The sequence below is a fragment of the Larimichthys crocea genome, chromosome XI (assembly GCF_000972845.2).
Source record: "Larimichthys crocea isolate SSNF chromosome XI, L_crocea_2.0, whole genome shotgun sequence".
NCBI lineage: Eukaryota > Metazoa > Chordata > Actinopteri > Sciaenidae > Larimichthys > Larimichthys crocea.
Genome location: NC_040021.1, coordinates 10,535,945 through 10,560,829, shown reverse-complemented (window position 1 = coordinate 10,560,829; position 24,885 = coordinate 10,535,945). Strand labels below are relative to the sequence as shown.

The 24,885-nt window shown below is 39.7% G+C and overlaps 2 protein-coding genes across 5 annotated transcripts in view; one reads left to right on the top strand and one right to left on the bottom strand.

Annotated features, from left to right (window-relative positions):
• Nucleotides 1-9,278: 9,278 nt before the first annotated feature.
• LOC104921984 (pro-opiomelanocortin) lies at nt 9,279-13,555 on the top strand. Its single transcript, XM_010734682.3, has 3 exons — nt 9,279-9,655; nt 11,433-11,559; nt 12,643-13,555. The coding sequence occupies exons 2-3, from the start codon at nt 11,440-11,442 to the stop codon at nt 13,216-13,218; spliced, it is 696 nt and encodes a 231-aa protein (XP_010732984.3). The 5' UTR covers nt 9,279-9,655; nt 11,433-11,439; the 3' UTR covers nt 13,219-13,555.
• A 1,370-nt stretch (nt 13,556-14,925) lies between these two features.
• efr3bb (EFR3 homolog Bb (S. cerevisiae)) overlaps nt 14,926-24,885 on the bottom strand; it is a 28,379-nt gene continuing 18,419 nt past the window's right edge. For 3 of the 4 annotated variants that reach the window (XM_010734684.3, XM_027284071.1, XM_010734685.3), the window contains 17 exons: nt 23,703-23,837; nt 22,283-22,361; nt 21,781-21,916; nt 21,455-21,616; nt 21,218-21,329; nt 21,052-21,103; nt 19,668-19,840; nt 19,500-19,575; nt 19,245-19,406; nt 18,964-19,095; nt 18,802-18,869; nt 18,566-18,693; nt 18,074-18,165; nt 17,910-17,958; nt 17,685-17,791; nt 17,549-17,598; nt 17,315-17,420 (listed from right to left, as the gene is read on the bottom strand). In XM_010734684.3, the coding sequence (XP_010732986.2) occupies nt 17,315-17,420; nt 17,549-17,598; nt 17,685-17,791; nt 17,910-17,958; nt 18,074-18,165; nt 18,566-18,693; nt 18,802-18,869; nt 18,964-19,095; nt 19,245-19,406; nt 19,500-19,575; nt 19,668-19,840; nt 21,052-21,103; nt 21,218-21,329; nt 21,455-21,616; nt 21,781-21,916; nt 22,283-22,361; nt 23,703-23,837 (1,819 nt within the window). Of the gene's footprint in view, nt 17,421-17,548; nt 17,599-17,684; nt 17,792-17,909; nt 17,959-18,073; nt 18,166-18,565; nt 18,694-18,801; nt 18,870-18,963; nt 19,096-19,244; nt 19,407-19,499; nt 19,576-19,667; nt 19,841-21,051; nt 21,104-21,217; nt 21,330-21,454; nt 21,617-21,780; nt 21,917-22,282; nt 22,362-23,702; nt 23,838-24,885 lie in introns of all 4 variants that reach the window. The other variant, XM_010734683.3, reaches the window with a different exon arrangement.

Genomic DNA, 24,885 nt, shown 5'->3' with positions numbered 1-24,885 from the left:
GTAAGTGTAACACAAAAGAAATCATCTCTGACAGCCACACTTAAATCAAATTATTATTACAATGGAAGTACACATAACATTGATTTGGCAATGCCTTCACCAGTTTGGAGCCACCACAGATGGCAGTATTTGTCACATTACCTTCATCTCCCATATGAGAAAAGAAAAGGAAAGAAATTCTTGCAAGAACTGAATGCAAGAATAATAATAATTAATCACTGGGATGGTTAGCAAGCCTCTTCAGTATTTTGTGTGGAGTTTGATGTTCTGCTCATGTCTGCGTGGGTTCTCTCCGGGTACTTCAGCTTCCTCCCACAGTCCACAGACTTGCAGTTAATAGGTGACTCTATCATGTGAGCATGTGATTTTTTTTGTCTCTGTGTGTTAGTCCTGTGATGATCTGGTGATCTGTCCATTGTGTATCCTGATTCTTGTCCAATGTCAGCTGAGATAGGCCCCAGTTACTAGCGACCCTGATAAGGACAAGCGATAGAAAATTGATGGATGGATGGATAGATGGATGGATGAAGGAGGCAGTCCCTCTTTTTAAAAGAAACGTCCACCTTAAATGTCATAATATAGTGACAGAACTAGCAACTTACTGTGGCATTTCTAGTCCCATCCTCTGCTTAGTATTTGTCTTTACAAATAATCTGTTAGTTTTATCCTTAATAAAAAAAAAGACAGCATGACAGCCTTCTGAAATATTTTCAGCTCAAGTCATAGACATAGGTTGTGTCTGTTTTCTTTTACTTTGTGAGAATTATTTAAGATAAATGGACACAACAAAAAAGGCTAAGTACTAGCCCTGCCATTATCAACATATAAACAGATGTGTGAGAGTGTTTTAAGATACTGCAGTCCCCAAGAATAACTATGTGTTTCCTTTTTTAGGACTGTGCTTCCTGAGATATCCTGTGGGAGATGCTGTGGGAGTGTAAAACACTGGCACTGTTGTTCTGAAACCTTCAGTCCTTTTACACCCAGTGTAAATTATGTTCCTCTTTACTCACATTAAGGTGGCTTTCAGACACCCAATAGGGCAGAAATGGCGCTCCTTTACTGCAACGAGGAGAAACTTTCTACATAGAGGCAACAGTTATAATATAATTTGTCCTATAAAGCATGATTAAAATGTAAAAGGATCCCCGGCAGTAGCAGCAAAAGATGTGTTTGTGGCATACTGGCAGTGCTCTAGAGGGCTGAAGATCCATCCATCTGTTTTATTTGCTTTCTTCTATAGCTCATCATTATTGCCAAGTTATTGTGCACTTTATTATTTGTGTGTCAGTTATTGCGCACTGTAAAAGTCTCTGTAAGATTTTTTTTTTCCCGATAAACTTTTCTGAGTAATTTAACTTAGTTTGAGGCCTACATTGGAAATCAAAACTGATAAATTAGGTTTCTCTGCTTTGCATAATAAATGTGAAACATACATGTAAAAGATGAAGAGCTGTAAGAAATACGACTGACATGGAGTGCCCAGGGTTTGAATCTGACCTGTGGCTCTTTCCCAAATGTCATTCCCCAGCTCTCTCTCCCCACATTCCTGTCACTCTTCAACTGTCTCTATCAGATAAAGCTCAAAAAAGGCCAAAAAAAAATCTTAAAAAAAGAAATATGACTGACATGACTGCCAGATAAAGATAAAGAAGTACAAACTACAGGAAACCAATCAGTCACTACAGGTTACATTATGAGTACATACTGTTTTAGGACAGGAGGCTATATCTAAAAAAACTGTAAATCACAGGATGATAAAAAAAAGACAGCTATGCTTGGGAAAAGCTCTAAAAATATGGCATTTCACATTACCAACTATTACAGCAATGGATACAGCTCATTATATTAACTGCATTTATCTTTTCCATAAATTCAAGTCAGATGTGGAACATTGTGTAAAAACATTTTTGATCTAGTTAGGGTGGTTGTTGTCAGTGTGGAAGCCAAAGGAACAGGGAGTGTCTGGATGTCTGTCTCCTTGAGTATTTATTAACAATAAAGTAAGCAATATAAAATATTTTGTCATCTGACATTGGTTAAAATGCAGCATCCTGTTATCTTAGTTTGTTTATTAAAAGGATATAAAATAGAAATGGCTTCGAATGAAACTTTGTGGTACAGCTGGTCTTGGATTGCAAACTATGAAAACATAAACCACCAAGATTCTGGGTGGTTTCTGATTTCAGAAAAAATCAAATGTCACAGAAGCAGTAGAGAAACCATTTTGTTCGTCAAGCTGTGCAGAGCAGTTATATGTTCAGTGTAATTTCTGGTATGATTAATGTTTAGTTGACCAAACACCACATGATTCAGCTTGACCTACCTGAGCTGAACTCAATGCCTCATCAATAGACTTACATTTAAATGGGCGGTCTCCAGCATCACTAATAGCTGTTAGTAGGTTTTCACTCTTCAGCAGGTGATTTCACTGATTAACGCCTCCGCTCTCCTCTCACTGTTTAAGTGTTCTGTCTGAAAGAAAATCTAATGACACATCTTTTTAAAGGCATTAATCAGGAAGGGACCCTAAAAGCACCAGGTTCACGCTGTGTGACCTTTGTTTGAATGTAAATAATGAAATGCAATTTTGTTCAGAATTTGCACAGAACAACTAAGATGTTTCAAACTGTGCCTAATCTTCTGGTGCTTTCTTTAAGACAAACCCTGGTCAAAATCTAATTTTAAAACATCTGCAGCAGAGTATGAGATGTAGAAAAACACTACTAGTAATCTAGAAAACATAGTCTAACACATGATGGAACATTAAAAAAATAAAACTTACGACCACGAGGCTCTCACATGTCACACGCTATGAAGAAGACAACATTTCTCAGAAAAAATCATAAAACATGTTGAGGGAACTGTCAAAACTTGAGAAATGTCAGTAAAGTAAAAAACAAATGTACATAAGAGTAAAATTTATGATTTCATGATTTTAAAAAGTGTGTAAGGATTTTATTGTCTGCTTCCTGTCACTAAAAATGTGTAATGTTTTTACCACACTGTAAAGAAAAAACATTTGAATTTATGGAATTTTTACAGTAGTTTTTGTTTGTTTGTTTGTTTTTAATTGTGTACAAAATTTTAGATATTATCTGTAAAACTGTTATTTTAAGTATTCTGCTATTGACAAAATTACATTAATTTGTTATTTATAATTTTTATACAGTATTTGTTCTGCTTTCTTAAATTACATACAAATTTATATATATATATATATATATATATTTATAGAACTCACCTGTTCAAATTATATAAAGACTTAAAATTATGCATAATTAATAGCGTAAACTCTTTGATTCACAGGTAGGTCAGCCCCTTATAGGTGATCATTCAGCCTGCCTCAGATCCACCAACAATCCACGTCTTTATTGAAGGTGTCTGTTAATTGTATAGTTTTTGAAACTTATATGAATTATGATATTTGACTTCAATTTGTGTAGTGTAGATATATACGTTTTAGAAACTAAAATAGTAATGCACACAGAAACAGCAAAGAGTTATGTGTGTTTGATAAAGTCCATCACTTTGGCTTAGAGCCAGAGCAGCTCACGTGTGGGTTAAGCTTCGTCGAACCTGCGTTGTGTTCTGATTATTAGCAAAGGCCATGGACGCAGTAGATGCATACACTCATTTAAAAAAACATTTCTCCCTCTTTGTTTTGTTCTTTCGTCCACACTAAGCCGGTGTTTTCCGCCCACAAGAACTCACCTTTTCTAAAATCTTCTATCAATGTGACCACTTTAAAAACGCCTGCACAAACCTGTTTGGAGAAAATTGACCTTTTAAAATGATTTGACATTTTACAGCATGTCAACATGACTTCACACTTCCTTTTGCTTGAATCTTTTTTTCTTAACCTCAACTTTTTCCTGCCTTTACACAAGACATCACACATTTGCCAAATGGGACATTTTTTTCCTTACTCAGGCGATATTTAGAAATGACGTCAGCCTATTCAAGACGCACAGTTGCATAACCTGACACTGGGCTTGTAATGGATTGCTCTGGATAATGAGAAAAGCTGCAAATACTTCACATAAAGTCTATAATTGGTTTTTAAAAGGTTACAGGTACAGTAAGTCTATCCATTTCAAGCTTTCGTGGCTTATTATAAGACTAGCAGCCTGTATAGTCAGTGTAATTTCTGACTCTGCAGCTTTAGGGGGGAAATAATTGGACTCTTTTCCTCTCTGTCATTGAGCTAAGATGCACTTGGGAATGAAGAGAAGACATCACAAATAGAAAGCGCCTGGCTGGCTCATGACTAAACAGTAAAAAGGTGGCATGGTATTTTTATGATTCGTTTATTATAATAATCAAAACACAAGTTGAACACCTGACACATAAATATATTTTCTCATTCTGTTCCCACGTACAGTTTAACAAAACAATAATGTAACAGTGACAGTGATGGTTATTTTACAGAGACGACATGCTTAGAAAATCTTAGAAACTCCCAATGTGTTTGCCAAACTCTAAAAAGGTCTCAACTTATGAACTCCAAAGAGCTATTAGAAGATTCCTCTCGCAAAGTCAGGAATAATCCATCAGAGAGCTGTTTGGACAGTAAACACTACAGCACTTAAAGAAACCAAAGATGAGTCAGGATGACCCAATCCCAGTGTCCACCACTATACAACCCTTAAAAGCATTAACCACCATTGTTTAAAGGGAAAAACCCTGTAAGAATTAATATTTTTCTTATTTTGAACAAATGCAGCTAAAGTCTGATAGAGCTTATTCCTCCTTGCCATACACCTCCCTGTAAAATCACATTTCCTGGGGAGAGATGAAATTCAAAGAAAGCGCAAGCACTCAATTTCTGTGGCTTCTCACGTCCCTGCCAGCAGCAAATAGAGTAATTCCATCAAGATGAGTCGATAACATTGCAGATTAGCAGAACGAGTACAAAAAGCAAGCAAAAACACTCACAAGACAGCCTTCCAGCGCTAGTCGATTTCAAGAAGATTAATATCTCTTCAATATCTGTACCTGGAAGTGTCTAAGACACATTTAAAGAATGGAAACATTCACAGTAATGGGGGCATCTAAATTACTGTCTTAAAAAAAAGACAAGTGACGTGAGGAATCACAAATAATCCTCTAGGATTTATAATTGGAGAAAACCTCATGGGACAGACCTAAATTATTACCCCAGGGAACGGTCAGGCGAGGATTCAAGGAAGCATCATTACCTTTGATCACAACAGGTTTTAAATGACACAGCCCAGGAATAACTGTTACACAATCACTTGTTCTGGAGCCAGTCTTCTTCTGCCAGTGTAGTTTGCTGAATAGTTTGCATGTGGAGGTGTAGACGTTCTAATTCTCTATGATTAAACTGAATTTTAAATTTAAGTAGCGCTTTATCACAGGAATTATCACAGGACTTGTTTCATATAGAGCAGGTCTGGACCATACATAATATTATACAGTATACAGAGGCCCAACTATTTTATTGTGAGCATCTCTTGGCCTTTTGTTCCATAGCGACATTACATAGAAATTGAAATATAATATCACGATGGACAGTTATACATGTGCATTTGTTATGATTACATTACTTATGTTCAAGTGAGCTGACAACTTTACTAAGAGCCAAATGTCAAGCAACACACAACATAGCAGCCAGCTCATATTGTTTCAGTTTCAGGTTTACTCTTGTCCGGTGAATTCTTGCTCATTCTCTCATTTTCTTTTCTTAGCTTCCTCTGTCAAAGTCCTCTTCGGTTGCTTCGCGTCTGCCATTATGTCCATAGAGACGGTTGGGCCCAGTTACATTTCTGGTTTGCCCAGTTTTGGTTCTGGCAGAACATTGGCTCTCCTCCCCAGACCTAAAAACCTCTTTTTCCTGACGGACCAAAACGCTTGTTATACAAACACTAACACCCCCCTAGTGCTCTGAGCTCACAGTCCAACTAACAAACTGAGACACATTAGCTAACAGCAGCTACAGTTCACAGCAGTTTATTTTACTGTCCATCAGGAAACTCTGTAAATCACAGAGAGTTGATGGGCAGCAGTTGGAGGACATCAGGAAACATTTTCTCCATAAAATATGATCCAGTTTCTCTCAGATCAGTGTGATTTTGTTGGCACAGTTGATTGAGCCGTCTGTCTTCATTCATTCATAGATGACAGCAGCCGCAGTAGTTTTTGTTCACATGACTGAATGCTGATTGATGTCATTCAGTCAAGGTACATGTGCTATTCTCAGTTGTTTGTGGCTGGTTGGTAGTGTGAGAGGTCTTTGTACCAAGCACTGGTCATATGAGTGTCAAACAGTCAAGGGTTTCTAGACAAACAAACATGAGGAATTAGACTGGTGTGAGACCCGGGGGTAGAGGATTAAAGAGTGAACGTCCAGGACTCCCCTCTGGACATAATGGTCAAACGGTGCAAATACAGCACAAATGCACTTGTGTTTTGTTGACCTCAGACCATCAGTATGGAAAAGCATGCCATAAACTGAGCTTGCACATCTGTTGAAGGTGACAAAATATAAAATTTAGTCAATTACAGACAAAGAAATGATCTTACATATGATGTCATTTGTGTTTAAAGTCAAATTTATCCAAACTTGTTTTCCGTGGGAAAATTCAGTGCCACAAAGAAAGCTCAAACACCAATCACAGTGAAAATCCATTGTGTCACATAGATAATACACCATTGAGTTGACATGTATGACATATCATGTTATGTATGTTTTCTGAGCTATTAAACAGGATCCAGGGTCCACAAGTATTTGCTATACAAAACAAAAACAAAAAAAACAAAAAAAACTAGTCCAGCAGTATTGCTGTTACCTTCCACTATCCATAAACCAGTTTTTTAGTGATGACTTTAATGGCTCCCCCTAGGAGAAGAAGATATGAATGACTTTTGGTCTCAGTTACTTTAGGGAAAAATGATAAAGCAATGCTTCTCAGGGGATTGAGACATTGAGAGCTATACAGTACCAGCATTGCTTTGATTGCTTTGTCCATACCTTGATAGAAGGTATGGACAAAGTTTGAATCCATTTCTCTGCAGTTCCTTCAGCAATTGCTTGAAGATGATGACCCAATATTCTTGCCATAATTCTGCTTCCCACTTTCTTTCAATGTAAAACAATTCACAGGAATGCATTGGTTTGAGTATCGTTTAAGTATTGATCATTTTATTAGTTTTCTTTTGTTTTTTGTTTTTTTCATGTCCTAATATTGAACTCATGACTTTAAACACAGGTCACATTATAAATCGTGCATGAGAAAACATTTCATGCACCTGAACCCTGCATATTAAGACAAATGCTGTCTCCATATTTGTCTTGTTTGAACATGAACATTTCCTGTTTGCTGCAGAAAACGAGCCACACGTCTACCCCATCTGCAAAAGTGAGATTTTAAAAAGCAGTCTTTTGCCTTCGTGCTCATGCTCTGCTCTGCAGATTGGTGAGATGATAATACTTGTGTACATGGCAGTTGGTTAAATGGCAGAGTCATTACGAAGCAGTGATTCACAGCCTTGTCTGGGGGTTGTATTATTATTATTATTATTATTATGTGTTGGAAGTAAGCAACAACAACAGGGAGGTGAATTACACTCCTAAGTGCCGTTGGAATGCATCATCTCCATTCGTTTTAAATCTTTATTTATCCATCGAAGAGGTGGCTTAGCAAGCATGCTCTTTTTATTTTAGCACTCGTATCTAGTAATGATTCAAATCCACAAGCAGGAGCCAAGAACAAGAACAAACACCACCTGCAGAAGAAGAAGGCCATGTCAAGGTTAAATAAGTTAAATCCACAGAGCCTTCGGCAGTTGTTGCTAAAGGAGAAGAGAGAATTACTCCCACTACTTCTGTCTGTCCACACTCAGGTCATAAATCTTATTTCTCATTATTATAACCAGCTTTAATCTAGTAACATCAGGCAATACAACGTTCTCCTGTTGATAATTATGCTCATTTGTGGTGTAACAAAAGCCCAAATGTTTCCTGATGTGGGAAAAATCTATCTATCTAAATATAACTGCAAGATGCAACCAAGTAAAAATGTCTGAATCAAAGTAATACTTGAAGATGTGGTAAAAATGCGGCATTAAAATGATATATATGGTACTTGCAGTGATGTTCCTGGAATCATGGGGTGTTTTGGGGTCTTTTAGCGTCACACACCTTCCTCTAGGCTACTAAGCTTTGCGTGATCGGACCCAAACTTGTGTCCAGATGGCAAATTAGCTACTCTGCCCTATTCTACAGAGTCTCAAAATCAATTTCAGAAAGCAAGGTGAGTCATCAGGGAACAGACAAAGAGGGAGAGTCCAAGACAGGCTGAGTCGATGACGAGAAGTCCAAGCGGTGGTCTTAGTCGGGAGAGTCTTGCATGAGAGCAGCAAAAAAACAATCTGGCAGTGAGTGAGAGGTGATCTGTGGTTTAAATAGTGGCTAACCGAATGGAAAACAGTTGCGTGTAATTGTGATTGCAGATTGCAGATTGCAGAAGGCATTATTTAGTTCAACACAGTTGTGAATCTGGAAATATCGAAACAGATGAGATTTGGAAGGTTAAATCACCAAAACGTCAGAAGATCTATTACCTAATAGATTAGGTCAAACTGTGAATTACATGGTGAATTCAATTTATTATTTAGTTTTTGTGAAAAGCAAGTTCAGTAAACATACATATTTATTTGAAGGCCACTGAATTATCTGAAAAATGTCGATTTCAAAAGACACTTCATCCTCCATCAAGCTCCATCCTGTTTTTCCGTTTAGTTTGAACTTGTGTATTATTCTGACAATCTATACAGCTGTAGCAAACAAAAAGATGAATGTGTATGGTACTGTCATTCGAGAGATGGAAGGGAAGTGAAGTGTGTGCTTCTGTTTTTGTGTGTCATGACGTTCGACCAGTGAGTCAGGTCTTCCTAATGAAGTTTCCACACAGGGATACATGCACACCTTGTAAACCAAAACCGCAGAGAAACGATCCAATCAGTCAAATTGATTAGCACACTTCTCTCCGGCTCTCCAGTCCTTTTTAAAAGATGTTCCTCTCAGTGATTAGGACTGACCTTTGAGGGATTTAACCTGGGATTTACAGGACTTCACTAATGAACCACAATTGCTTTCATCTGTATACAATAATGTAAATACACACTCGAGAATTTGACCTGACAGTGCAGAAACAACACAATAATGACTCCTTAGGGATATTTGAAGGCTTGTAAGATTGCATCTCAACCAGAGGATGAAGCAGCAGGAGGAGGCATGTAGCAAATTACCAAGTAGTTCACAAGCCTCACCTGTTGTCTGGTGACGTGAGCTCCACCATTGATTAAACTTTGTGTGGGTGGCCTTTACACCAACCATACACACAAATACACACCCCTCCCCATTCAACAAGGACCAGGAGACCCTTTACCTCAATCACACCCTGAGGCCTTGAGACTCGGAGCTCCATACCTCATGCATCTATAAAAAGAGCTTTCCTCCTCTTAAGGAAGCAACGGCAGACCCACTCCTATTGAGCATTTCATCACAGAGCGGAGAGAGAAAGCAAGAGACGAGGAGAGGGATCACAGTTAAAAGTCGCCACTGTGGAAAATCTGTGGACAAACAGAGGGAGAAAAACAAGAAGGGAGGAAAAGAAAGCATTTGGAAAAGGTAAAACATTTGGCCTGAACTTGTTCTGTGGATTCTTTTTTTGTTAAAAATGTGTCTGATTGTTGTTAGATTCTTGTTTTGCTGAACGAATAATTGCATTAATCAGTCACTCACTGACTCCTTGATTCAGGACATTTTCTTACACATATGGCTGTTTTTGCTCTGTAAGTGGATTTATCTGGATACATCTGGATTTACATTTTTTTTTACATTTCATAGATACATCCCAGCTTTTTGAAGATGATGCATGGTTTGTCTTAGGCGACATTTGAATTGTTTTTATTTAACGTATGCCTCTCCAAACACTAATCTAGACGATGCCAAAGATGACTCTACAGATCATTACCCATATGGTTTCAATCTATTTTGATTGCAGCTTCTTTTATCAGAGTTATGTCTGCGGAGAGCAGAGCTCAGCTGAGTGAGTCATACTGTAGGAAGAGTGTAGATGAGTCTCCGCCAGAGTTACAAAGAAGATGGCCCACCAAGGAGTCACTCCTTAGAATAATAGAGAAGGGAGGGCGAAACAACAAGATGCAATTTCCCAACAACGGAATGAGAGTAAAACTCATCCCCTGTTAGACGTTGAATGCACCAGGACGAATTTAAGGCAAGGAAAGGTGCAGAAGGAGATATAAAATGTTAATATCTGCAAAATTAGGAATCAGATGACCAAACTTTAACTGAGAAAATGAATTGTTCAGTGCCAACTCTTAAAGTTTAGCTTCATTTCTTTCTCTTATGCAGTAAAACTAAACTGAATAAGTGCTTTGACATGAGAAGAGAGAGAGAGCAGGAGGAGAAGAAGAGATGATAAACAACCAAGAGATAAAAGAAGGCGTTGCCTTGTGGACATGCGTCATAAGGGAACCCATTCATTGCTGTCATGTATTGAAAGAACTAGTTAGTTACATCTTCCTCCTCTCTAAAGGTTGAATAAGGGTCCTATATGAATGTGTTTCCTACATGTTTAGTTACATGTGTTACACTTTGTCCTTGAACTGGCACAAATGCAACATTTACTGCCCACTTATCTCACAAAGTGACTTTAAATGAGTTCGTCTCGCTGATCTTTAGATTCTTGGTTGCAGATCTCTCTATTTACAACGAACACAAAACGCCGCATAGCTGAGGAAATTCAAAGCCTATTCACCGAAGCAATGAGTTTGTTTGGATTTGGATTAAAAAAAAAAAAAAAAAAAGATCCGGACCTGCTTTCCATTTAGCAAAAAGATAAAATATACAGTCCTCTCTCTTTTTCTTGCCCACAACTGCCATAATATTTTCATACAGCCCCTTGTGTTTTAAAATACATAAATCGTAATCAAGCCTCTTTTTTTCTTTTTTTTCTTTTTCCATGTTTTGACGTTTTGCTTTATTTTAGTATAGTAACAGTATAGAGAGACAGGAAAGGCTGGTGTGAGAGAGAGGTGATGACACTGTACTAAATCTTGGGTTACCCATAACTGAGCCTCCAAGGGGAACTCTTACAGACGAGGCTCTAACTTCATATTTCTTTGCACATATTTCTTAGATTAATGTGCCACTGATAAACAAGACCATTTGTTACAATAAGGGTGACGCTGACAGATAGGCATTTTAGCTCACAGTTATTAATCAGCGCACAACTACAAATCCAGTAATTATCTTAGAGATCTCAGGAAAGTATGATGCAAGTGCAATAATAAAGAGACACCTGCTTGAACCTGTTTTAGACTGTTATGTTATTTGAGAACTTCTTAGCTCATAGCTTCACTTGTGTTTCTGTCCTTTACAGGTTGAAGATGGTGTGTCTATGTTGGCTCTTAGTGGTGGTGATGGCATATGTGTGCGTACCCGGGTTTGGGTCGGTGTGCTGGGACAGCTCCATCTGCAACGACCTGAGCAACAAGGGAAGGATACTGGTGGGTCAAACTGTCTTTCTATTTCTTCTCTCACCACTACCCGAGGCACCTTTTTTTTACTATAACTTATTTCTCACAGGGTGAAGTGGTTAAAAAAAGGAAAATACACTAAAACAAAAGTCCAAAGGTCAAATTGTTAGCTTCAAAGTTCATTCTTGACTTTGGAACTAGCAGTTGTTAAGGTCCTCGAGGTCCATTTAGTTTAGGAGCTTTCAATCATATTACATCATCTTCCTTAGATTTTTTTCTTAAGATAATAATCTTTTGACGGGTCCAACAAGCTCAGAAAAAGTTGGGAAGATCTCGTGATATGACCCAAAGCTCCAGAACATACTAAATGGAGCTTGAGGTGAGATTGTTTTTGTGTTTTTATAATTTATTGTGCAGATTTGTAAATGAGAAGTAGTTAGAACGGCAACAGAAACAATAAGTTATTTGATGAACTAAATAAAAATGTCACATTGACAAAATTTGACCGAGGAAAAAAAAAAAATCAGATTAATCAGTAATGAATGTCATAGTTAGTTGAAGCAGTATTTTAAAATCAGAAGTCTGAATCTGGAGTTTATTATAATCTGTGTTAAGATTTGAACAGCGACCTTCTGCAAGCTTTTTATAAAAGACTGCTGACCTTGTTATTATCTTCATGTCAAAGTAATTACATCTGAATCCATGACAACGCCAAGATTTGTCATTTGGGTTTGAGTGTTAAGCACCAGTGAATCAGGATAAGTAACGTCAATCTTTTATTTCAGTTTTCATATTGAAGTTATAGTTTTTTTACACATGGATTTCCCTATGCACATATTTAGGGAGTCTATGAGACCCAACACAATTGGTGATTCAGATATGTACAGCTGAGTGTCATCTGCATAATAATGATTAAAACTCTTGTTTGGCTTATTTTAAGCTAGTGGGAGCATCTGTTTTAATTAATCTGTATGAAAGTGGTAAAATAAAGTCATTTGCTTAGTCATTTCGCTCATATGTGTATCATCATCAGCACTTCCTGCTGCACAGGGCTCACAGACGACATTGCGTTTTAAAATGTTTGTTGGTGTCTCTGTGATTCCTTTCACACAGGACTGTATTCGCTTCTGCATGTCTGTGATCAAGACTGAAATACCAGACCTCCGTGCATTGGCCCTGGAGGGTAACAATGACGAAGACCTCTTACTCAGTATCCTTCTGGCCACCATGGTACCTGAAAACAAGATGTCAGAGTCAGATCTGAAATCCCACAGCGACCAGCGACGCTCCTATTCAATGGAGCATTTCCGTTGGGGCAAACCTTCTGGCCGTAAACGCCGGCCTGTGAAGGTTTTCGCTTCTTCTCTGGAGGGAGGGGGATCTCCTGAGAGCATTTTCCCCTTTCAGGCTCGCAGGCAGCTGAGTGGTAATGAGGATGAAACAAAGGTGGACCTGAATGGAGATCATAATCAGCTGAGGGCGAAGGTCAGCTCTAGATCACGTGTCCAGTTGAACCCACAGGAGAGAAAAGATGGGACCTATCGGATGAGTCACTTCAGATGGGGGAGCCCACCTGTCTCTAAACGTAATGGCAACTTTATGAAGACATGGGAGGAGAAACCTCAGAATCAGCTGGCCACCCTCTTCAGGAACATTATAGTCAAGGATGTGCAGAGGATAATGGGATGAATGAAGGGTGAAGAAGAGGGAAAGACCTGAGTAGTTGAAAGAGTCAAATAGCCATTGCATGTTAGTACCCAAAGGTCTTAATTTTAAATTCCAGAAACTTGTTACTATCATTAGCATGTTGTTTAATGTCTTTTCTGGGCCAAAGGTTTGTCTTATTAAAACCTTAATAAGAAAAAAAGGCGGTTTTATGTTAAATAAAAACAGTTATGTTGAATAAAAGACCTCCTTTGTCTTTAAAGCTTTCTTTGTGTTTTTTTTGTTCAGAGAATTATGTTGTTGATCCAACTGTTTTGTAAAAGGAAAAAGAGAGAATGTCATTACAGGGCGAGAGGTGATGTGAAGGAAAGTATTTACAAATCTAATTCAGTTTATTTACAGAGTGGTCTTTTTGTAAACTAATATAATATTAAAGATCATTACGTTTGTTGCAAACAATATTGGTAGTTGACTGATTTCATTTGATAAACATGGATTTACTTAACTATAAGGATTATCATCAAGGAGGAAGGACATGAGATGCAGCTGAAAACACTGGAAGGAAAATATTACTGACAGGTCACCTGTTTGACATTAGACTTCGTAATCATTTTAAAAACTCTACAAGTTATATTCAGTTTTAAGTTTTAAGGGATAACATTTGTCAGCTATAAAATGGATCTGGATTTGAGTTACTAAATCAACATATAAGCCCACTGTGAAGAAGAAAAATATGCATATGCTTTAAAGGAGTGGTGGTCAAAACATTATTCTTGTATAGCTATTAGAACTAATCACAGGCTAATGGAAATCTCAATAGTTTTGAAGGTATTTCTTCAGAAAACAAAGTTATGTTCTTGGTCTGATGATGGATCCTGATGAAAAGGGGAACATGATGTGTACAGCACAAGTTTCATGACGATACATCCAATAGTTTCTGGGACATTTTTGTCTGAATCAATTAACACTGCTAGTATGGATAAAAAAAACGTGAATCATAACCGCTGCCAGTATAAAGAATGAACAACATATGCGTGACGTAAGTTTCTCAAGAGAGAAAATCTGTGGCTCTGGGACAGGCTGCATGAACCCTGGTTGCTCAAACAATCCATCTGTAATAGCACATTACAAACATATATTACATACATACTAGAACTTTAAGCCGAAATATAATTTGAACAGTTGGGTTATATAAAAAATTCATGCTCAGTACAGTTGTCATAAACGGGGAAATTAGCTATAGAGACACCAGGCTGTAAACATGTTTATTTCTGCTGTGAAGTTGGACATTTTAACATAGGGGCTTATGGAGACTGACTCATTCTGTAGCCTGCCTCAAGTGGACATTTGATGAAGTGCAGTTTTTGGTTTGACTTCACAGCCATGGAGGTTGCTGCTTGATTCAGTAATTAGTGAGACACTGCCACATAAATCTGCCACCAATTGTTGGCTGTAATTAAAATATTATTTTAATTTAATGCCCATTCCTGACATATATATATATATATAGTTAATTTAAATACCACACAGCTCATGAGTTTCCAGAGCTTGTGAGTTAACCTGTTTTTTGTTTGCAGATATATTGTGTTGACGGATCTAACAGGAGACACTGCAATTGATTAACCGCCTTAATCTGTGCTTTGTGTATCTCATGCAGAGCACATCGGAAAACAACATTCTTCTTCACCACCATCATCGACAGCAAATAAAGATCAGCAACAGATCAGACCCTTTGTGGTTACAGAGAAATTTATTGTACAACACAGCAACATCACTAGCATGCAAAGTCAGGTATGACACTCATAAGGCATTTTCTCCATGTAAAAGCTGCCTTTGTCACTAGGTAATCCAGTTTTTAAAGTGCAAAGTTCACAGAATGTATGGATTTGACCTACAGCACTACATTGTAAACAGATCTATTAACCAGACATGTAATGACAAAAGTAATTGTATTGGATTACTGCCAGTTAGTATTACATTTTACGCTATGCAATGACAACAAGCACACTGGTAGATTTACAGGTCTTCACTGCAAAGTTGCAAGATGCTGAAAAGACAATTTTACAAGGTGTCACTGGAAGGTTTAGACAGCTGCACATTGCTCTTTGAAAGCTTGCTCTTCACCGACGTGGAGGACTGGACGAAAACTGTAAACTGAGTTTGAAGAGTTTGGTCTTGGGTAAATGACGATAAAGACACATCTGCATGAATATCCATTTAGACACACTCACACACACACATCTGCACTGACAAAAAGCGCAGACAATCTGAGACACGGGCATGTGTGGACATAAATATACATACAGAGGACTGTAACACGTGACAATCTGGGACAAATTGGACTTTGTTGTTAAACAAAAGGGCTGCAACGTGTTTCACGCCTGATGCAATTAAGTCACAGAAAGCGCAGGAGCGGGGAGGGACGGCGGCCTCTTAACAGCATCACAAAACTGACCCATCACAGCACCACCACAACAACAGAAGGTACAATTTAAAAAACACATAAAAGGATGTGCTACCAACGGTTGGGGCCGTGTTAGCTAGGCGAGTGCCAAATTATTGCCATTATACTCTGTTTTCATACCTGTGTGCGTGTGCGTATGCACACATGCACCAAAAAAAATGGCTTTTAGACTAGTTTAAATCTCACCAAACGAGACGGATGCACAGCCCTCGAGCGTGCAGACTCGCTTTCAGAAAGATTCTGGGTGTGTTGATAATACAGGTCGTTACTGTGGCGCTAAAACCGGTCTCAAAAGTCAGAAACATTCTATCAAATGGGCTTTTTAATACTTCAGCAGGACACATTTACATCTCACTAGTGTGATCTACTGGCCTTGAGACGATGCAGATTTCTACCGTGGGTTGTTCGGACCCTTGTCGTTTTTGATTTCACGTGTCGCTTGTTACTTATTCGACTGCGAGACTTTAACAAAAGTATCTAAATACTAACTAAGTAGCTCCTTCCTTTATCTACAGACACAATCAGTGCAGTGGCAGTCTAAAATTAGAATATACAGTATATGTACACACACAAAAACATCCCTACTCTGTACATCATCTTAAAGACTAATATATTTCTCTGTATATACACATTTATATGGAAAGGAGAAAAATAAAAGATCCTTAATTATCTTCTAGTGTTTGATCTGGCAAACGTCACGCTGAACACGTCTACAAGTTTAGCGTGGACAACGTGACTGTGGTGCAGTGTGTGTGTTTTAAACTTGAGTCACCTGTAAGGCACACTCACTTTGGGAGCATAGCACACAGATCGACAGCCATCTTTCATTTAAACCACGGCTAAAAACAATAATAATTATTATAAAGAAAAATAAACTAAGTACAGAAAATAAATTACTTAAAAGCACTTTTGGCTAACACTAAAAAGGCAAAACAAAAAAAACAGTAAAGCATTAGACACTAAAGACAAGACGTTCAAGAGCAACACGGGAGATTGTAAGGAATATATCTATTCATATTTCAATCAGACAAGACACAAAAATGTACTGACAAAGTTCATTTAAACAGACAACACCCGTCCAGGCCATAAAATCATTATAACAATTAAAACGTAAAATGACAAACAAGCAATACTGATCAATCGAATCCTGTGATCAGGGGTAGTATGGCACCCTGTAAGGGACAAACAGGTCAAAAGACTCGCAGTGCTATCAGAAACGTCCAGTTTACAGAACATGCAATTTCAAAGCCAATGAAATAACTTCCAGCCTGCCTGTCGCTAACTCCTTCCTCACAGTTCTTGGCAATTTCTACTCTGAAAATCCAACCGGTGGAGTTTCCACAGACTAAGGGGAATGAGTGAGTTAAAAGTTTATTTGTACTAATGCGCTTATTGACATTAGCCAGCTTGTTTTTTTGGCCGTGATCACAGGGCGAAAGAATTGTTTCAGACAGCTAATCAACAAGCAGCTCGTTTTTTTTTTTGCCGGTTTCAAACAACTGTCAATTCCTCCGCTGTGGTTGTTTGATTCTATGGTCGAGATGTTTTTACAGTGTTACAGTGACGACCGGTTGCCCCCTTCCCACCCTGAAAAAAAGAAAAGAAAAATCCTCTTCCTGTACTCAGATGTTTAAATAGTTCTGTGACTTTTCTGGTCTAGTACACGCAAAGGTCAGGGAACTTCATCTCGTAGATGGGGACAGATCGACTCTGGGTTTGGCCGTAACCTGATGAAATGGTTCCAGATGGGCTGGGCGGAGGCCTGATGGGAAGAGGAGAGCAGTCAGCAGTCATCATCATCAGTCACTTAAGTCAGTGTCGTTGCCATCAACATTACTTATTTTTCAAATACTATGTCACTGGTAATATCTCCAAACACCCGCTCCTTACCTGATTGTAATCTCGAAGATCTGATTGAGTTTGCTCTGCAGTAGTGTGGCCTAGAAGGGACAAAAAAACATATACGGCAAAGCTGAAACAAAAAAAGAAATCTAAAGAACATTATAAAAAGATGTTTGTGTCGTACCCTGGCACCGCAGTGGGCAGCGATCTCCTCAAACGGGGCCTTCTGAAACTTCTCCACCACTTGTCTCCTCCGCTCCCTCTCCTGCTCCTCCATACCCACACTGTCCACTAGAGGGAGAGACGAGCAATGTTTAAATCTCAACAATGCATTATACAGTTATTCATGTATAGTAGTGGAGTATATAACACTTTAAAACAACAAAAACAGATAAATGAGTGCACATACCGATGGCATTTTTCAGTGTTTCAAATGTGATCTCCTCTGCGGGTGTCCTCTGCATGACAGAGCAAGAAAAAAAAAAAAAGCAGCATGACGCAGTGAAATGCTTTTCACAGGTGCTAAACGTCCTTTTCAGGGGGAATATTCAAGTTTAAGAAAACTGTCTTCACCTCCTCTTTCTCTGGACTGTTTCGGGACTCAACCTCCACCTGCAGCGAGATGGTCTCCCCAATGCTTTTCCTCTTGGACAGACGGTCCTCGTCTGGAAAAGAGAGCACAGACTCTTAGCAAATGATGTAAAACAGTGTCAAATTGACAACTTTGATGCATTTATCGGATATGTAAAAAAATACAGTAGACCCAAATAGAAAGAGAGATTCAAATTAATATAAAGGTGCACTGAGATGAAGCCCTCAGAGCTGCCTTGATAAAGTTTCCTCCAGCTGAACACTAAATCCCCGCTCGGTCCAGGGGGAGAAATTCAGCTCTGCGAGAATCAATAAAGCAGCCCAACAAAGTTGTAGCGCTCTGGCGAGTCAATAAACATGATCATTATTTATCATTATTCACTTGGATAAAAAAGGAGCACATTACTCAACGTCAGAAATCCACACTTGACTTTTGAACTCCACCACCAGAAATGTATCGTTTGAGCTCCTTACCAGTGTACTGAGGAACGTAAGGCGTAGCCAGTCTCTCTGTGTTATAACCACTCCCTCCAAGCACCTCAGTGATCTTCGACTGGAGGAACAAAACACCCCCATCTACCTTCTCCAGTGAAGAAGGCAGCCTGAGAAGAAAATATAGTAAAAAAAAGGAGAGATTTGCTGCCATTATTGCATATTTAGATGTTAAATGTCAGTATGATTTGGGAGAATTTAATGTGGCTGTTTCATACTTGGGATTATCAATGAAGACATCCTCAGGCAAAAGGTAGGTGCTTTCTTTCTGTCGCACCTCTATTACCTAAAAGGGCAGGAAGAAAAAGGCAGTCTGGTCTTAGTATTCAGACACACACATATATATGTTTATATATATATATAGACAAAGAGGCCCAGACCTCATGTATGTGTTGGCAGAAGGCTGGGACGGTGGTGAGCTGGCAGATGAGGTTGAGGTAGGCAGCGGCGAGTGCGTGAACAGCACAGCGGTTAAAAACAGGCAGAGCCTCGTCAGTTGACAGAGCCAGGTCCTGCATAGGAAACACATCAGGAGACATCAGCACTGATCCCTGGACTCACTTTTTTGTTATCAGCTAACCGTGTCTGCCAGTTAATGTCACTATTATTTTCAAACTAAACAAACGAACAACTAAATATCATATATTACGCGCATCAGTACCTGCAAGGCGAGTGCCAGACGAATGAGGTCCACCACCACCTCTTCGTTGGCCAGCTCCACGCTGAGAAGACCCAACAGAGCGAAGAGGGTCTCGTAGTGCTGCCGACCGCTGCTCTGCTCCTTACAGCCCAAGTATATGTGTCGATACAACTGCTGGCCATGCTGCGAGTAGAGCGCACAAGGAGGATGGATGATGAGTCAGAGAGGTTACTCATCAGGAAAACGTAAATATTCATATGTTCAAAATTTAGAAACCTTTTTCATGAACAAGTTGTCCTGTCTGGAACACTTGTCGACTTTGAGCTTGAGCACAGAGATGTCTGAGATGATGCTGCATAGAAAGACGATACGACAATTAACATAGACTGTCATTGAAGTACAGCGCCACAATATATACACACACAAACATGCACACACACACACCTTATGTTGGAGAACTTGGGTGTGTTGTCGTGTCTGTCGATGAGACTGAGAAGGATTTGGAGCACCAGCAGCCGGATCTCTGGATCCTCTGTTAGAGAGAAGGACAGCAGAGGCTCCAGGAAAGAGCTGGGCAATGCTGTCAGCATGTTGGTGGTCTGGAAACCTGCCGTCACCTGAGAGATGGATGACCACAAAGCGGTTGTGGTTTATAATGTTCCAAAACACATACTCAGACAGCTCACAAAGATATGCATAACTGTGTCTGGTTTGCAGCAATTATTGATGTTTAGTTTTGTTTACATGAATTAACTTCAGATGTGGAGAAATGATGAAGTGACGGGGATATTATTCTTGTTTGGACTGTTCTAAACTGGAAATGGATGGATGCTTTCACTAGCAAATATTTGGGGTCAAACATTTCTTACATCAAAGTGTTTTTTCTATGCTTAGGCTACACATGGTCACGTGTGGGCCTTGAGGTCCACGGCAGTATTAATTGTTTGTCTTTGACTAGGTACCACCATATCTCAACACTGCGGTGGCCAGGGTCGAAGAGACCCATTGCTGCCTTCCTAGACATAATAGAGAGCTTGTTGTTGACGTTCCAATCTGCGTAAACAGACATCTGTGTCTCCAGACTAGAATGTGTTCACAATAACACCTCCAAGAGTAAAGACATTCTCTTTGTCTCATTTGGGTCGTATACTATTTGGGGTGTGATCTTTGGGTTTAAAGTCTATCCACCAGCACGAGTTCATCAGAATGCGAGACCGACTCAGGCACTTCTGACGTACTTTGAAAGTGTCTCTAATGCTCCTTGGCCAAGCGTCAATAAATAATACAGCGTAAGACATCAGAGGCTCCTGAACACTTTCTTCCTTCCTGACCTCAGCATTGACCTTTGACTTCAGCAATTTCTCCACAACACAAGGGAAGATAAATGTAAATCCATGCAGAGTGATGATAGATCTTAGACCATTATAGTGCTGCCAAAACACACATGGACTGCAGATTATCTTCCAAACAGATGTACGCTGAGATAAAGTTTGATGCACTACAGCTGTGTCACCCTGACTGAACTTCATTTTCTTCTCGTCTACAGTTACAGCACCATGATAAGACAACTGGTAACAGTGTTATATTAACTTTCTTAGAAGGATAAAATGTACCAGGAACACAGTGAGGCACTGATGGACGATGTCTCTCTTGTCCCTGGTGTGTTAGTTGTCTTAGACAGATTGGCACACACACCTATTCATTCCATGTGTTAAAATTAAAGCTGGTGATCATCACAGTCTGTGTTTGTAACCCCTGCTTCTAACCCACATTTCTAAAACACTATGAATTAATAATAATAATAATAATGCAAGGTTTAAAAACATACTTGAACCAAGGACTTCAGTAGCATAACCTGGATCATCCTGGTACCCTCGGGCCTGGATGATGAAAGCAAATTCAAGATTAAAACCCTTTAAATCAGAAGTAGAGAAACACACGCAGCACTCAGTTTTGTGTGCGTGTATGTGTTCTGTTTGTGGGATTTCACTCACCCCGAGCCTGTGGAGGACAGAGCTGGGTGAACCCCAGGGACAGGGATCTTGCCCATAATGAAGAGCATGACCTCTGACCTCTGGTATGTTGGTAGAGTGTTGGCAAATGAACCTGAAAGAGAGAGAGGGGACAGAAAGATGAGCAACAGAGGATTTGGAACGAAGTGGGGGGAAAAGCAATGAATACTAGCCTGAACAAAACTCAGGCAAGATAAACATAAAGAGCCACAGACTCACCGATGGTCCTGATGACAGCTTCCTGCAGCTGCCTCTCCTCGTGAGCTTTGATGATCTTGGTGCCGATGTTGGTGCTGCCCTCATAGGAGCCGGTCAACTCGTAGTCGACGCTCAGACGGAGCTGCCGCAGTAGGGTGTTGAACACCTCCAACACTGTGGGACCTGCACGCACGAACAGTGAACAATCAAAAGACCAGTTCACCCTAAAATATCAATTTATTTATTTATTATTTTAAAGCAATCCCACTTACAACATCTCAGTATATGTGTGTCAGAGGTTATGTTTTTTTTTGTGTCTGTTATGTGTAGTGTATCAGACATCTTACCTACAGAGCCACTGGCCGCAATTGCAGCTGCCTCCAGCAAAACTTCCACTATCCCAGCTCGCACTGTGGCTGAATTTTTGCTGTTAGCGTCCAAGTGACCGAGAAGCTGCTGGATTACCAAGTGAGAGTGCTGGGACTGAGAAAGAAGGAGAGCAAGAGAAAACTGGTAAATTACAGTGACTCATTCGACCGGGTAAGAAACTAAAAGCTCTGGAGATAAAACACGTCACAGACTTGCACATTTCATTCAAAATGAATCGCAGCTATAGAGGAGAAGGGCCGAAATCTGAAAGGAGTCTTCAAACAATTTTCTAAGATATTTTCTGTCTGTAAATCACAAACTGTGAATACTGGAGTTTCTACTTTGTGCCTCTAAATCACATGACCACCTACAAAGATAAAAACATAGTACTGTGTAAATCACACAAAATGTTTCATTTGGAGCTGGATTTGAGGGGTGAGGACGAGGTCGTTTTGGATATGTAGCAACTGTATCACTCACCTGGATGGAGTACATAATGATTTTGAAGCAACGCACTGCAAAGGTCTTGCCCTCCCATAGAGAGTGGTTATCTAAGTGCCTGAGGGAACACAGTCAGGAGGAGAGGGATGGTGAGGATACAGGAGATGTAATTATACAGTGCCAGTAGTGACAGAGAGCAGCAAGGGATAGAGAGAAAATTTATAGTTCCCCAAATCCCTGAGAGCGTACATTTAAGACTGATGTACATGTCTTACCAGAAATGTAGTCCACAACAAATAATTTAAAGATTCAGAGACACGTAAGCATTTAACTCGTTGTTGAATGTTGTCAGGATGTTGTAAGATGCAAACATTGCAATAAAACAATAACAAATCAGGATCACAACAACCGTTAAACCTGATGAAGATAATTACTGCTAAACTGCATCAAAATCCTTACGCCCTTACAGAGGTGGTGATAGAGTGACATAAATCTGCACGGCATGAATCAGGCCGAGACACGGACAGTGATGGATGGACAAGAGCTGGTCTCTCACAGCACGTGACAAGTGAGACGAATTGAAGGGAAAATTGAGAGTAAACTGAAGATGGATGGATTAAGAGAGTGCCAAAGAATTTTGTTGAAATTATTTGTGGGGCGGGGGAAAAACTGCTGCCATTTCATGTTGTTACTTATATCAACCTAAAGATTTGACTGCATAACTGCAAACACATGATACATGTATAAATACTGGTTTTAATCTACAGTATTCCTCAGCGTATCTCTCATTTAGCTTTAACTTTTCAACTTTGTGATTACAAACACTGGCTGAGATGCAAGGAATGAAGCCAAAAGTAGTCAAGTAGAGTGGGTATACAACAAACAAAAGATTAAACGTCAACTTATTACGACCAGCTATGGGCGTTAATGTCACATGCAGGGAAAGGGAACGGCTGAGACATGCAAAAAAACAACAGACAACTGATTCAAATGAAAGAGAGACGAAGGACGTGTGAGACGGACAGAGAGATGCACCAATAACTCAAAAAGGACAGGCTCAGAGACACCCACAGTTAAATGCAAACATCATTAAAGATGAGCTTAAAAGCAGCAAAAAAAAAAAAAAATATTAAGGAATCTGCAATGTCTTGTCAGAAAAACACTGTAACTGTAATAAAAAAACAACCTTGTAAGGCAGACATCAATATAAACGCAGTAATATACAATTTAAATGCCCCATCTGCAAATTGTGCACTCATATTTACTCCTAAAGAACTACGTAACCTTGTATTGACCTTGTCGCGCCCCCTTGGACCAATCGGTGCACAGATAAAATGCTGCAACGTAGTACTGAGATGCATCCTCCCTTCAGGTTAAGTCAATATGTGAACAACAAATCGCGCAAAAAAGACAATCGAGCTTGTCCACAGAAGAGTTTTTCCATGGCTGCCTCACTTACATGAGCACGGGCGTGACGGCGTTCTTGATGTTGCCATAGGCGGCTCGTCCCAGGAGCTCCCTGAAGCAGCGCTCCGTCAGCTCCACCGGGCTTTCCTTCTCCTTCTCCGACGCCTGCAGCGGAGAGGGGGAGCGGCTGGTACGGAGCGATGCAGGTGAGAAAGCAGAAAAAGGGAAAGAGAAGAGAGAGGGAGGAGAGGCGGCGAGGGGACGGAGGGAGGGGGAAGGCGAGGAGAGGGAGGGGAAAAGAAAGAGAGAAAGAGGGAGAGAGAGAGAGAGAGAGGACGGAAAGAGTTTGAAATGAATTCGATTCTATAACACTAACGTTTCCACAAAAGGTTACATTTTTACACAAACACACTCTCAGGACTGCTGTGTCACTGCAGCCTTAACTCCTGAGGCGACATTCCCCTCTGCAGCCTGTCTGCAGTGAAAATTAAACGGCTGCGTTGGCCGTCATGTGTGCCCTAATTTGTGTATCACACATCGGTCCACCACTACGGGGAATATGTCCACGTCTTAGTTTGTATATATGTGCAGACACTGACATCACGGCTTTGTTCTCATGCATAGTTAAACTCTCCACCATAACTCTATCTTAGTCACGGCTAGCCTCGGGTGGTCCACCAACGATGACATTATTTATTAAACAGCCTAACACTTTCATCTTGCCCGCTTGCTGCTGCGACTTCCTGCCTCTCATTGACTTTTCTAACTTTACTCAAATATAAAAAAGAAAAAGCAAGAAAATACAGGATTAATACTTTGTTGTAACCTCCTGAGTTTGTAGCTCCCGTTGTTGGAAGGTTTACCGTTTGTTCAGCCACTGTCACTGACCCTGTCCAAAATAAAATACACTGACAGGAGACGTCGTCCAGCATTATCTCAAAGTTTACTTGGCTGCTGCAATCTGGCCTTGTATCTGCTTTCATCCAACACTTCACAGAGGACTGCTTTTGAGTGTTTAACGGGGCATGAGGATCATTTCTGTCAAAACTTTCTGCTGAGGCAACACTTGAAGGAAAATTGCTCAGGGAACATAATGCCATCGCAGGCACACAACACTTAAACAACACACTGATCTTGTTGTTTCTTGAGGTGTAACACACAAAGCGAAGCCCAGAAGACGATTTCAGCAACTCCAGAAATAAAACTTTCTACAGAAATTAGATTCAACTGTCAGA